The sequence below is a fragment of the Callorhinchus milii genome, unplaced genomic scaffold, assembly GCF_018977255.1.
Source record: "Callorhinchus milii isolate IMCB2004 unplaced genomic scaffold, IMCB_Cmil_1.0 Scaffold10, whole genome shotgun sequence".
Taxonomy (NCBI): Eukaryota; Metazoa; Chordata; class Chondrichthyes; order Chimaeriformes; family Callorhinchidae; genus Callorhinchus; species Callorhinchus milii.
The window spans coordinates 3,837,316-3,852,710 of NW_024704751.1; the positions used below are offsets into that span (position 1 = coordinate 3,837,316).

Below are 15,395 nucleotides of genomic sequence, written 5' to 3' on the forward strand. Positions count from 1 at the left end.
AGTTTGATGCAGATCGGACTTGTGCGGGTTTTACTGTAGAAAAAAAACCACTCACTGATTCATATAGAAGCCTCGAGTGGAAGCAGTGATGCTGACGTGTCGATCTTCTGTGGTGACTACATACAGGTACATCAGATCACCGTGCATCTTACGGTTACCTGGGGGAGGATTCCAGCCACTCATCGTCAACACTTTCAGGCATTGCAGTGGCTGTGAAGGAATAAAGAAGGGAGCGGGAGGGAGAAACACATTGAAACCACAAAATAAATATCTCTTAGAATCATAGAATCTTACAGCACAGAAGAAGTCCATTCGGCCCACTGTGCCTCTGCCGGCTGTTTGAAAAAGCTATCCAACTAGTCCCACTCTTTTCCCATAGCCTTGCAATTATTTACTTTTCAAGTATGTATCCAATTCCCCTTTGAAAGTTATTATTGATTCTCATTCCCCGACTTTTTCAGGCAGTGCATATATGAATTGTAAGCTGATTTGATGTAAACTGTATATTTATTAATTACCTAAATTAATTAATATAGTTTACATCAACCCCTTTTCTATTAATTCTGATGATATTTATTCATTAACCTATTCACAGTTAGATGAACATTGTTCTGTTGGTTTAAAGTACAAGACGGTGTGTGCATATGCAATACTGTACTAATATTGGTTTTTTCTATTTTCTTTCTCCTATACAAGGACAGGCTCTCAACCCTCTGATAATGCACTTGAAACTGAATACATTCTGCCAATAAGGCTGACGTGATGCTAACACTGGGTGGAATACTGTAACCTGCAGAACTGGACTGCCCATGATGCATATCAGGTTCCCACTAGCATGAGCAACCTAACGTACCATCATGAGTAAGTTGTCAGTTTCTCCCAGTGTCCAGGCTTACAATTCCCCAGATACACTTGGGTGGTGGCTGCTTGTGGGACATTGCTGGGTTCAAATAGCAGTAAAACTAATTCAATGAGCGAGTAGTAAACTTACGGAACAGGCTCCCGAAGGAGACAGTGGATGCAGAAAATGTCATTTGTTTCAAGAACAAATTAGATAAGATTTCTGCTAGAAAATAATATCTCAGGATACAGTGTATAGTTTGGGACACAAAATGTTAAATGACTGCTGCCTGCCAGGATGGTGGAAGGCGAACTAGATGAACGTTGGTCTTCTTTCACCTAGCAAATTCTTATGTTATGTTCTTATGTTGTCTGCCGTGTTTGCCTACAAATGCACAGTCACTACACTTCACACTAAATGCTGCAAAGTGCTTGGAGATCTTTTGCCGACTTGATGGTATCTCAGTACAGCACACAACATCTATTAATGATGTATTGCAGGGATCATTATAACACAACCTGAATAGAAGAATACCTTTGAATCCTTTGTTTGTGGTTGGAGGAAAAGTAAAGGGCGATCCTTACTGCCGGGCAGAATGTGCTCAGGGGGTGTACAGTCAATTTGTTCTAAGTCGGCACCTTTTTTCTTGCGTTTCCCAGTCTCTAAATAAACAAACGAACGTCAAGTTGTAACACATTCGGAATGCGTTACACTACAGGACAATGTGTCGGGCACACATCGAAATATTGTAAATCAAACCAGATACTGCAAAGTAGTAACATCTCTGAGAGCATAGCAATACCCCCAAGTTCATTAAAACCGAAGGCACGAAAGGATTATCAAGCACAAACACCATGTTTATCTGAATGGTGCCCATCCTGCAACTGACACGGAAGGAGATTTCTCCGTTAATTAATGTAAATGAATTCATTGCGCTCGTGCCCTCCGTTATGCCATCAGTGTCCGTGCTTTCAGACACTACTCCCCAAAACTCTCTCCCTCAATCCCCCCGCCTTGCCCCCTTCCTCCCTCCCCAACTTCTAATCCCGCCTAAAGACCTTCCTTTTTGATTGTCCTTATGGTCACCTCCTCCCCCCCCCACCCCCTCCTGGTTAGCTGTCAGACTCCGCCACTGTGAAGCGCTCCGGGACGCTAGCCCGCATGAAAGGCGCTAAAAAATGCAGGTTGTTGTTGTCGTCGTCGCCCTTCTGACAACTAGATGTTTGAACTTCGGTTGTCGGGTACACTTTAGGGACGCGGGTTGTGTGTAAGCGGGTCACAGCTCTGTACAGTTCTCTTCTCACCTCCCAAATCTCCCTCCGTGAACGCACTCAGGAACGACAGCGAGTTGCAGTCGACCCCATTGTAAGCATCAGACGGGTCCAGGCTCTTCAGCAGGTCCCGGATGTGTCGGACGTGTATCCGGGCTTCACGTACCGTGTAAGGCTCTGTTGAAAGCCAAAGAAAAGGAAACATTACATTGCTCCCCGTTCAGTTTCAACACTACTCGAAACAATGCCCCCCCCCAACCCCCCGAAAAATGGACCATGACATTTCATCGAGGTTTAAATCCTTCTGCAAAACTTTGCCACGTTACAAGCAGCAAACGTTGTGTTACTGACAACTTTCCCCGTGGCTTTACAGTAAAATGGGCATGTTCAACCATGTACGGCCTTTTTTTCGCAGTTGACAAAGACAAAATAAGGAATAGGAATCAGTATGTTGGCTGTAATGGTTTCAGTGATGCTATGAGCCCCAGAAAGCTCCACTGGTTCTGACAATTGCCTGAACCCAAGGAGAAAATGACAACTTCATTCCTCTAACATCGATCATTATCTATGATCTAACGGTTGATATGTTGTCCTAAATCTATGCTGAATAAAACTATAGTTTTATACTATAGAATGTCCTCACTAGAGAAGTACCTCCCTTACAAAGGAATTATTCTGATTACTGCGGATCAGGATGAGACGGAACAAAACCGCGTTCCTACCTTCTACGACTTTGAGATTGGAGCCCTCCTGCAGGCCCTCGATGGATTTGAGTTCGGAAAAGTTGTCGAGAACGTTTCCGTCCAGCTGCAGGGAGAAACAAGTGCGGTGGCAAGTGTCCTCCCTGTCCATCAGGACCTGGTGGATTTCCTGAACCATCTCTTGTGGAGAGACCTGAAAAAAAAACACACACAGGGAATAATTGTAACCATTTTGATCATAATTGAATTTGCAATTGTAATAAAAGTCACTGTAAAAGTAATTACAATTAATTGTAATAAAAGTACAAATTGTAATAATTGTAAAAGGGAGAACCAGCAAATATGTGTAATTCAATCTCAGGATAAATCCCTTGGATTTTTGCCAACGCATCTTGCAAATCATCGACAAAACTCTGTGCAGAATGCTACACTTTTTTTTAAATTGGTGATCGAGGTTAGGCCTGCTCACCCCCATTAGCCAATATGTTCCTCCTAAGGAACGAGCTTTGTCCCTGCAATCAAGCCCCAATGCCCCCCCAAATTCTTCTAGGCCCCAAATCGTTAAGGGACAATGTAGACCTGCATCATGTTACACCTTATACCTGCCAGGCTGCTGCCTAAGACTCTGTTGCCTAAGACTCTGCTTCCACGCTGCAGTAACCCATTTCTTTTTCCTCTATGCTCTCTGTAAGCATTTCTGCCGCTCTAAGTCTATCTTCAGTTACAAGCTAGGACTCTGGAAGCCGGGTTCAGTTGCATGGAACAGTGTTTAAATCAGGGTAGTCCAACTGGCCATTTCATCTGCCCCACCCCATCCCTCCATGTCATCTGCCCCACCCCATCCCTCCATTTCATCTGGCCTATCCACTCCCTCCATAACTCATAAATGTTATGCTTCTGGAATGGAAACACAAAAATATTGCTTATGCGGCCAGCAGATATTTCTCAAATAGGGCATCCGACCCTCAGCAGCCAAAAGGTCTAAATTAAAGCCGTCATCATATAAACCAGTTATTGTGCTGGCCAGAATGATCACTGTAGCCTTGCCTTTTACAAGTATTCCAAGGATAAGATGATGTAAGGGTTCTGAAGAAATGCAAATCAAACTATTTTAGCCCACATATACACTAGACTTTCTAGATAGATCAGCTGTCGTTAATTGTCTTGGATGCCAAAATCGCATTCCTAGCCAGCATTTGGCAGCATTAATGTTACACGTGGTGCAGAAGGGAATGTTCCTTTCTCAAAGGCGGAAATATTAGATAGGGCCATTCAAACCTCCCAAGAATGAAGACCTTCAACGCATTTGCTTTATTCAGTGACAAGCAGCATCTGGAAATTTTGATAACCAGTCCGCCCCCACACACAAACACAAACACACAAATGGTTTTGGTATGTAGACCTGTGGCAGTCAATGGGTTAATCACTCACATTGCATCACATCACAATGCAGCTGCCAGACATTTGCACTTAAGCAAAAAATATAAGATAAATATAAATAAACATAACAATGAAGTGCTGAATGGGCACACCTATAGCAGTCAGACTGGTGACTTCATCAATAGCAATTATGGATCGAGTGCAAAGGTCCTTCAGAAGAGGCATTAAACTGAGGTCCTGTCTGCCTGTTTTCAGGTGGACGGTAAAGATCCCATAGCACCATTTGAAAAGAGAAGGGAGTTTCTCCTGGTGTCCTGGCCAACAATTCCCCTCCCCACCCCCCCTCTCCAAATAAACGTGGTCTCTCTGGAACACTCCGTTCTGGAACGCAACCCTGCGTGAGAGACGTTATATAAATGCAAGTTGTTGTCCTTGAAGTTTCAATAAGACAAAATCGTGCTCAGCTGTACTACGTCTCGGCTGAAGACCTTTCTTTTCGACCGCGCCTTTGGTCATCTTGCTCCCCTTCCCTCTGGCTCGGCCCTGGGATCCGTTACTGTGAAGCACTCTGAGATACCATCCGGCGTGGAGGGCGCTATGTAAATCTAAGTCGTTGTTGTTGCTTTAGGCAGAAATGGAAATGGAAAACAACTTATTTCTTCACAGCCCAAATGTTCCTCTGAGTATGTAATTACTGTTTTACTAACCTGTAGATCAAAAGGTTCTATCCCAGGGGCATGAATCTTGACCGTGAAGCCAGTGTCCTGGATCACAATTACTTCCTGCTCATTTCCATCTTCATTTTGGGTCTCTGCATCATCCTTCTCGTTGTTTTGACTTTCCACCTCCGAATGGTCATGGGAACCATCCCCGTTCACTAACGGCATATCTGGTGGGTGTGCTGCAAATAGCCAGACAGCAAAAGATTAACCAAATAGAAAAAATAAGTCCTGCGCCCAACTGGTTACCAAACTCAATGTCACGGTCATTGTTATCGCCAACTAAACAGCACATTGTGAGTTACAGTAACAGTGATTGCATATCAGTTTCACTGAACAGCACATGTCCAGCCTTGGGTGCATTATCAAGAGAGGCGCTGAGCGAGGCTAGATAAACACCCACAGGAATACAGAAGAGAGAGCTTGTTTGTTTGGTACAAAATTGATGACCGTCAACAATTATTTTTAAACAATGAATTTGTCTACAAGTACAAAAGGGGAACAGTGAAATCAATACTCAGAGAAAACTGTAACATTGCAGTTGGAAAATCTCCTCTATGTTCCTGATTTTATGCAAACTAACCTTGTACAGATTATCCATTAACTGAACCTTGAATTATGGGAACAATGCTTTCGCCTACAAGTACACAGTCACTACACTTGACAGCAAATCCTGTAAAGCAGCTTGGGACATCCTCCTGACATGAAAGATACTATAGAAATGTAAATTTGTATTTGTATTGTACTCTCCCTGTGAAAGGCATTGTATCAATTGCACGGATCATTATAAAGCAAATATGTTGTGAAAAGCAAGTTACGAGGATTATTAATGCAGATCTTGCAATTTGAGGTAAGAATTCAGAATTATGTAGGTTTGGAAAGAAAGCTAGCTGGTTCCTTTATTGTTAGAGAGAGAAAAGAAAATCCACTTAGACTTTGGTCGCAATAGCAGCAGTCAACTAATGGTTTATAATCATTCTTTTAAATAATAAATCCTTGTTATTTGTCTGTAACAAATCTGGTAATATTTTAGTAGGTCGATTGAATAAACCAAGTGCACTGTATGTTGTGGGGGAGTGGGGAGAAAGAGACGGGGAATAATTCCTTGCCCCACCCTCCAACAATGACAGGCCGAAAGAGCAGCAATCGATGAACATGGATAGGCCCTCACCAGCATTTGTCTAATAGCAGTTTCACCGCTTCCTTTAAGATGAATATTAACCCATTCTCTGAAATGAATCCCGGCATTAACTCATTCATTGCCGGCGCAGAATTTTTCGACGCCCAAATTAAACGAGTGCTCCCACGTCTGTAAAGCAGTTTTATTAAAATAATTACTACTAATAATAATTTGGTCACTCAATCCACGACTGTTTGTGGGACACACGTGTGCGCAATTGACTGCTGCGTTTCAAATGCAAGGATTATTATTATTATTTGTGCATTCCTCTGCTCCTGCAAAACACTCCCTCAGTCTTGCTGCAAAACACTTAGCGGTGACAGGTTCAGTGCGTGCGTGCACTGCGAAAGCAGTGGAAGGAAACCCAGCCCTCAAGGGGTTAAATGCGCTTCCCGCTTGCACGAGAGATAATTAAAAGCTGTCACATTTCACGCTGAATAATTGGTCACAGCCAATGTTACTGCTGCCAGCTAACTTAATCCAGGCACAGCTGCAGAATGACATTATAATTAACAACCCCCCCCCTCCCCACCCCACTTTTTTAATATAAAAAAAACACAAAGAAAGACCATTTTTGATCATTTTTCTTTCTTTCCCCCCAAACGCCCTGGCTATTTAAACACCTGACGATGTTGAAGGCAGCGGCTTCTTTTTCTTCCTCTTATTCCTCCTCAGGCTTTGACGTGACTCACACCCTTTCAAGTCACCATGATCCGCCACAGATTTCGCGACCTCCGAGGAGCTCGGAGCCTGGCGAGCAGGCAGCGTTCTGGAGCACTGGGGGCATTTTGAACAACCGGTTTTCCTGCCTGCGTTGTCGAGCTGTTTCTCCCAGCTGGTTCTACCCGGTTTGCCACCGTCTCATCGCCAGTCGAGCGCTCTGGGACGCTACCCTGCGCGAGGGACGCTGTATAAATGCAAGTTGTTGTTGCTGTTGTTGTTGTCGTCGTTGTTGTCTGTGCAGGTCCAGGGTAAAGGCCGGCAATCGCAGGTATCAATAATTCAGGGGGAGTCTGATTGACTGAAGGTGAAACGCAGTCGCAGCCAATGACACAGTGACTCACTGGGCTGACACACCGCCTCTCGGTCACTGAATCCGTGTTAAAATGCCTCTCCTTTGAGAGGGCTGCTTCACCTGTCAGACATTCACCGCCCCCCCTCTCCCCCACTAACTGCACAGCGCCGCCTTCCTGGTGGGAAATCTCAAGTAATCTCCCCGATGAATCGAGGCTATGGTTTTTTATGTGCCCTGGTGTGACTGCTACTTCCAGAGGCTTCTCTCTGGAGTGCCGCTGTCTGTGGTCCGAAGAGCAGTCAGCGTCATCTGGCTGTGTGTAGCCGTGCCAAACCCGAGTCTGGCAGCCGCGATCTTTCACCTGTTTTGTAATCGTTTCAAGGGTAGAGAGAAGGTCATCAGATGGAGGAGACGCAGGATTCTGAGCTGCCAGACACACTGCGCTATTCCAACCGCCGTTTGACTGATTAGATAAGCCCCGGGTTTGTTCAACGCAATCAAGGGCTTCTCCTGCTGCTGTCTTCGAGCTAACGCTGTTTAAAGATTGTGTTCTGTTGTCCACTTGTAGGCCGCAGTCACCAGCTATCCTGCTGCTCAAGATAATGTCAGGGTAACCTTGCAGGGGTCGATCTTCTGATAGACCTGGCTCCGTTTTAACCGGGAAAGCCATAGCAGGAGACAACAGGTCGCACTCTTCATGCAAAAGGGGTGAGCAATCATCACCCGGCTCTTCCTTAGCTTCTCCAAAGATTAAACCTGTAAAAAATCTGCAGCAACCAGAAAATATGCTGTTTCCCATGACTTGGATATTCATCCACTGCTTAAGAGAGAGAGAGAGTTGTCAAAAAAAATCCCAGCACCAGAGCATTCAGTGTAAAACAAGGACCCAAATGGCAGGTTCATTTTTTAAAAACGAGCTTTAAAATGCATCCAATTCACACTGCATTCAGCTCACAGCTACAGTCTGCATCCAGAGCGGTGCTGGTGGTGGGGGAATGAAAGCCTGTTAGGTCAGTCTTGTCACAAAGACGTTCAGAATCCTTCCAGTGACCTTCCCCACACAAAAAAACTTCAGCAGCTGTTGCTGCCAGGCTACCCATGCACCTCAAAATCTATTTCTCCTTTGCCAAAGCTCCTCTATCTTCCCCTGTTCCCCCCCACCCACCTCCCCACCTCCTCTCCCCGCTCTGCAAACAGACAATGTCAAGGACACAGATATATATCCCCTCTGGAATATCTCAGATCGTAATTCCAGACACATTTATGAGGGTCTTATAATAATTTGTGCAACTGCGGACAACTGCTGCTCGGAAGTGTTGATTTTAGAAACATTAATTTGTGACACACAGAGAGAGAGAGAGAGAGCGAGAGCTGCGAGGTAGGTTGAACAATCCTAGGCAACCTTCATCTCAGTTAAAGAGGCGCAATTCAGGCCTGTACCGCAACCTCCATACCAAGTAGCTAGTTCAATGCTTTCACTGGCTCGAGCGCTGAGAATATGTCAAACACAGCACTTTTCTCAAGAGGTCAATCACTGGGGAATAGATCATGGTCCTCCTCGGCAGCCCATTTGGCTTTTATACAAGGACAAACCACAGGATTTTTAATACAAAACTACAGCACGGGGACCAGAACTTGGCTGCATTTGATTTAACACCTCAACACCCAGAATAAGGATCTGACAAACCTGCTCTCAAGATATGTCAGGATCCAAAAGCCTTGTATTTCTCATGTTTTATTATTCCGACAAAACCAATTCTTATTTTTGCTGACAATATATTAAGCAATTAACTCACTGAAAGCAGTTGCAGTAGCACAAAGCGAAGAAAAATCTCGAGAGAAACGAGGAGGATAAGAGAGACAGGTTCGGAAAACGTTTTTAGAAAAAAGGTACGATATAAAACTCCGCATGCTCCAGATCTCATAAGATAACATTGTCATTTTACAAACTTGTACAGACAATTCACTTTATATATAGTATATTCTGTGAAGCGCTTTGAGACGTCTCAACGACGTGATAAAGCGCTATATCAAATGCAAGGTTTATTATTATTATTATAAGATTGAGGAGCAAAATAATTTCATAATGCAAGTCTACTGATCCACATGGAAAGTCCTAATGTAACCATTTAAGTCCTCATCCAGGATTAGAGTCACAAATGAATGATCTACAGGTAAAGGAAACATATGAGGGTAGAGAAGTCAATATCACTGTTTTATCTTCCACGCGTGTATTGGAGTGTAGAAGTAAAGGATAGTTTCCATCCCCCTCCCGAAAAACTGGTCTCTTACAGTCATAAAAGATACCACAGCTGAGATAAACTAACCTCACCCTCTGGGGATAGGTCAAACGCCAATGCAAATCCAAACTCAGTTCTAATTGCAAGCCAAATTTTTTGTTACTACAGTATCACCAAATCAGAACCACCCTTCATGTTTAAAGCCATCACTACACTAACAACTTCAGGTCCGAATTGAACAATTGGTCAGTCTAGCATCGTCATCCAACTTCCAAAAACATTTCTTCAACATGTCTACCTCAAACCTTCAAAATAATCCCTTCAAAAAAAAAGGTCACTCAATCCACGACTGTTTGTGGGACACTTCGGGGTGCAATTGGCTGCCGCACTTTGCCCATAAAATATACAGTCAATTCTCTTTACATATATACTGAGAAGCGCTTTGAGAGTCTCAAAGATATGATAAGGAGCTATATCAAATGCAAGGATTACTATTATAATCCCCTAATAACCTTGAATCCTTCCAGGTTCCAGAAACTTGTCTAGTTCTTTTTGAAACCCTTTTTAATCTAGTTCCTTGTTGCACCATCTGTGCTGGTAATTTGTTCCACGTACTTTAAAACCTTTTGTGCCAAAAACATGTTCCCTACATTATCCATTCATTCGCTTGTTTTTCAGTTTATTTGATGTCCAGAAACCCATGAACTTGCAAACATCTAACTATTTCACAACTACTTTCCAAAATCAGACGCCTTGTCCATTAGGTTTGCGGCCTCATTTATTGTTGTCAGTCATTGCCGTAAATATGTTGCAGCTAAACCAGCAATAAAATGTGGGGTGTAGGGGAATGCCTCTGTCTCTCCAGAGCCCACATGCACCATAAAGACGTGTTCTCCACACATACCCCTTCTTCCCGTCCTGAGGTGTAAGCATTGCCACTTTTTTCTCTGTCTGTCTGTCTGTCTGTCTGTCTGGAAGGCTACTTGACTCTGATCATCCATACTTTATTGACCTCTTTCCAGCCACTGTCAAAGGTGCAGTACCTACCTTTTGTGGACCGACTGTGACTTCAAAGCAAGCTGTGCAAGTTGTGGCCGTTTTGGAGTTAGTTGGTTCCTGTGGAATGTGTCCCACACAATGTAAAACAGGCCACACAAGGTATCTGCACAGAATGTGGGACTTGGGGCTGGCTGGTGTGGTAGAACTAGTTGTGAAATATCACCACACAAACAGAGGCCAGGGTTTGGAACAGTGCTCTCGCTGAGGGGTTAACGACTACAACATAATCATTGCAACTCTATAAAGTGGAAATCTGCAGCTCGTTGCAGTCGGTATAAATTACAGTCATGTGTACAATCATATGATAAGACTCGTCACCAGAGCCCAAGCCGCAATTACAAGTATCTGTTTGTTCCCCACATTTTGCTTTCCAACCATATATAGTAAAGCCAGACCACTATCTTTCCTTTACAAATCCTGTATGTATACTTTATTTGTTAAATTCTTCTTAAAATACGAAGTCCATTTCCCTTTCCGCCCACACTTTGTGACAGAGGAACTAATTACAAAATGTTGCCGTTTCGCTATTTGTGTTTTATAAGGGTTCCTGATTTAAATCTGATAGGCTGTTAAACTAGTGATATAGCAAATCTACGAAAGCATACAGCCCTCCAATCCAGCTAATTTATCAAAGTCTAGGTATCCCTGTTCTGTATTAACCAGTATCATAATATTTAGGGCATTTATCTACTGAGCTATCTGAGGAACCATTGCCGATTGCATTGAAAAGCATGATAGGCGCTATATAAACATAGACTTGTATTGTATTGATCCAGGTACTGCCGATAACAATTCCTTATTATTCCTGTGTTTGATACAGCTTCTTATCAGGATGAAACACCTTAGTGTTTCACAGAATTTTCTCAATTTGTAAGCAAATATTATGTATTTCTAGGCAAACCCAGCAGCACATTTGTGCACAGCCATGTCCCACCAATAGCCATAAAGTGAATTAACCCATTTTGAGGAGAGAATTGTTGGCCTGGTCCCTAAGGAGAAACTCCCTCCACTTTTTCAAATGATGACATGGAATCTTTAATGCCACCCCAGACAGACAGATAGGACCTCCGTTTAATGTCAAATCCAAAGTACAGCCACTACCTCCGACCATGCAGGGCTCCACCACACTGTATTGGGAGTGTCAGTCTAGTCTACAAGTCTCATAGTTCCAATGTGCGACTTGAACTCAAACCTTTTGGCTCAAAAGTGAGAGGGCTGCCAACTGATTCGCTGTAATAATTTAAATCAAAGCCACACTTTCGTTATTGAATAGACGGAAATATTGATAAGCCTAACGCAGTTAACTAGTGACTGGCAAAAGCCCAATTCTTTCAACCCTGCCTGAGATGTCAAGTTCCACTTTGCTCGGGTTAGTTTTTCTCGTCAAAAACATCAAACTGCGTTAGAACACTGAACTTTGCCCGCTGTGCAACTGTACCCCTGCCTTCTTTTTTATCACGCGTTTCTACATCAGCGCATCTTGTTTCCTTCATTTTTAAAAAAAATATGCTCCCTAAAAATATTTCCTAAAAGAATTTGGTGAACAGTTCAGATTTTGGGGTAACTGAAAGGTTTGCTTCAGCTGTGTCAGATAAAACTTAGTCAGAAATGAGATTCAATCTTTATTAAGCAATTTGGAAAGGCCAACTAACATTGCTGAAGGCAATAAAAAAAGACAGCAAATACTTCACACCTAATGTTAAAACCTATAGCTCAACATTTGATAAACAAAACATTTCAGCACATTCAAAATGGGAATTCCAACCCTTATTGCAGGTGCATAATTACAGCCCTGGAGCGCACATGGGTGTGGTGTACACTGTACTCCCGACTGTGGTAAAAGGGAGTGACCCCAAAAAATAGGTGTGCACAACCTATGTGTGGGGAAGGAACATATCGTAGACAACGGAATGTTTTTTGTATCGGGAGAAAAGGAAAAAAATTGTAACAGAAGATGTTTGTGTTTTGTTTTGGATTTCTGTTGTACTAAATACTATACTTATAAATAAATATATATTTTCAAAAAAAAATGATCACAGCTCTGGAGATGTAACCAAAGAGTATCCCGAAAATGTATGTACGGTAAAAATGTGCGCCTATGGTGCACATCAGGGCACCTTCCGAAAGCGGCAAGTGCGCCTTATCTTTGTATTTCTGTGCATCGGGAGTAAAATAGAAAATTGTAATAACAGAAGATGTGTTTGTTTTGGATTTCTGTTGTACTAAATATTATATTTAGGAATAAATATATATTTTTTTAAAAATTAGAATATCTGGAGAAATATATTTTTGTCTACATTAAGCGTTGAGTAGAGCTCCGAGACACTACACCGCGTGAAGAGCGCTATATAAATCCAAGTTGTTGTTGGATTATCCAACAGCTAAAGTTGAACTCAGTATGGAGTTCCCTCCACCCTGCATTCATCTCTGAAGAACACCTCTTCTGCACCAGCCTTTTGTAAGTTATTTCCCTTTCCTTTTGGTGGTTTGTGCAACGCTTGACTCCTAAACCACCGCTGAAGCAGCTTGCAGCAGATTGTAGCTCAATTAATTAATCATTGAATTCAAAGATAGTTCTCTCCCTCCTATCTTGATCTTCTAACTTCCAGAATCCCATATTCTCTTCCTTGCCCTCAAAATCCAGCAGAGCCGTCACTATCCCTAAACTGATTAATCACCTTTCTGAACACATATTGACCCTGTCCCCATTTACATCTGTCAATCGAGACAGAATTCACTTTGCTTCCGAGTGTTCATTGTCCACAAATAGCAGCTGACCCCTACTTTACACTTAACCACAAAAGCACAACCAAGGTCGATAACTTGCTGTGCACAGAACTACAAGCACAATTTGGGGTCCCGTTACCCTGAGATGCAACGTTCTGGGGCTCATATGTTGTACCATGATGTTGCTGTGACATTTCCATTGCCCAAGATCCTCTGTCTTCCCATTTCGCAGAACCATTTCTCTCCAATCGCACTTTGAGACAATGAGATGGTATCTTACATACAATAATTGCTAATCAACTGCTCACATCATCAGCAGCATCCGTCAAACTTGGAGAGCAGATCAAGTGAGCACAAAATATTGCAATGACACTTCACTGTTGTATTTAACAAACTAGGTAACAACCTGCGAAACGGATGGTGAGTCCTAACAATTAGCCTCGGTGCCAGCATTTCGACTCTCGATTGTTATTCAGGTCCCCCCCACCTGCACACTCACTCACTAGAAAGTGCGTGCGTGGGTGTGGTGCTTGGGTATGAACTGAATTGGCTTTGGCCAATTATTTCCCATCCCTGTGGTATACAGCCAACACTCGCTGCCTGGGCTCATTTGTGAAAAACGGTTACAGGAGTTGATGCTAAGGATACGCAAAGCAGCCTGTGTCCACGCCTTATTATTATTACTACTACAAAAACGGAATTGGTCATTCGTTTCATGGCTATTTGTGGGACACTGCTGTGCACAACTGGGCTGCTACGTTTTGCCTAGAAAAACACAGTCACGCCACTGCACCTTAAATCCTGTGAAGTGCTTTGGGACGTCCTCCCGAGGTGCGTGAAAGCCAGGTTCTACATCAAATGCAACGATTATTATTATTATTATTAACTCCATCGTTACGCCCAACAGAACAGCCCAGCAAGGTGTGTGAGAGGAAAGATAAGCTGAAAGAAAATAATAACTTCAGCTTTGTGTGCGTGTGTGTATGTGTGGCTTCACCTGGGGTTCCCAAACCGCCACCCATTAGTGAAGGACTGTCAAGCGCTCTGGGACGCTACCCTGCGCGAGGAACGCTGTAGTTGTTGAGGGACCCAGTGACATGGGGGGGGAAGAGGAGAGGATATGTGTTTGTGGAAGGGGCGAGGGTTAGGGTTAGGGTGTGAGTGCGTGTGGAGGGAGGGGCAGTATGTGTGGAGGGGGGAGGAGGAGTGGGGGCGTGTGTGGAGGGGTGGGAGGGTCTGAGTGTGTGTGGGTAAGGAGGAAGATGATGGTGAATGTGTGTGGGGGGGGAAGAGGAAGATGATGGTGTGAGTGTGTGTGGAGGGGGGGAGAGGAAGATGATGGTGTGAGTGTGTGTGGAGGGGAGGGGGGGAGAGGAAGATGATGGTGTGAGTGTGTGTGGAGGGAGGGGGGAGAGGAAGATGATGGTGAGTGTGTGTGGAGGGGAGGGGGGGGAGGAAGATGATGGTGTGAGTGTGTGTGGAGGGGAGGGAGGGGGAGAGGAAGATGATGGTGTGAGTGTGTGTGGAAGGGAGGGGGGGGGAGAGGAAGATGATGGTGTGAGTGTGTGTGGAGGGAAGGGGGGAGAGGAAGATGATGGTGTGAGTGTGTGTGGAGGGAAGGGGGGAGAGGAAGATGATGGTGTGAGTGTGTGTGGAGGGGAGGAGAGGAAGATGATGGTGAGTGTGTGTGGAGGGGAGGGGGGGAGAGGAAGATGATGGTGTGAGTGTGTGTGGAGGGGAGAGGAAGATGATGGTGTGAGTGTGTGTGGAGGGGAGGAGAGGAAGATGATGGTGAGTGTGTGTGGAGGGAGGGGGGGAGAGGAAGATGATGGTGTGAGTGTGTGTGGAGGGAGGGGGGGAGAGGAAGATGATGGTGGGTGTGTGTGGAGGGGAGGGGGGAGAGGAAGATGATGGTGTGAGTGTGTGTGAGGGGAGGGGGGAGAGGAAGATGATGGTGTGAGTGTGTGTGAGGGGAGGGAGAGGAAGATGATGGTGTGAGTGTGTGGAGGGAGGGGGGAGAGGAAGATGATGGTGTGAGTGTGGTGAGGGGAGGGGGAGAGGAAGATGATGGTGTGAGTGTGTGTGGAGGGGAGAGGAAGATGATGGTGTGAGTGTGTGTGGAGGGGAGAGGAAGATGATGGTGTGAGTGTGTGTGGAGGGGAGAGGAAGATGATGGTGTGAGTGTGCCCGCGCGTCCACTTCCGGGGGTCACGGGCTTTTCACTTGTGGAGGGGAGAGGAAGATGATGGTGTGATGGTGTGA

The 15,395-nt window shown here is 44.3% G+C and overlaps 1 protein-coding gene across 4 annotated transcripts in view; it reads right to left on the reverse strand.

The window, feature by feature from the left end:
• cluha (clustered mitochondria (cluA/CLU1) homolog a) overlaps window positions 1-15,395 on the reverse strand; it is a 48,312-nt gene that overhangs the window by 30,976 nt on the left and 1,941 nt on the right. For 3 of the 4 annotated variants that reach the window (XM_042338578.1, XM_007900719.2, XM_042338580.1), the window contains exons 2-6: window positions 4,901-5,094; window positions 2,835-3,006; window positions 2,146-2,289; window positions 1,376-1,503; window positions 56-210 (exon numbers count right to left, since the gene is read on the reverse strand). In XM_042338578.1, the coding sequence (XP_042194512.1) occupies window positions 56-210; window positions 1,376-1,503; window positions 2,146-2,289; window positions 2,835-3,006; window positions 4,901-5,094 (793 nt within the window). Of the gene's footprint in view, window positions 1-55; window positions 211-1,375; window positions 1,504-2,145; window positions 2,290-2,834; window positions 3,007-4,900; window positions 5,095-6,715; window positions 6,838-15,395 lie in introns of those variants that run through there. The other variant, XM_042338579.1, reaches the window with a different exon arrangement.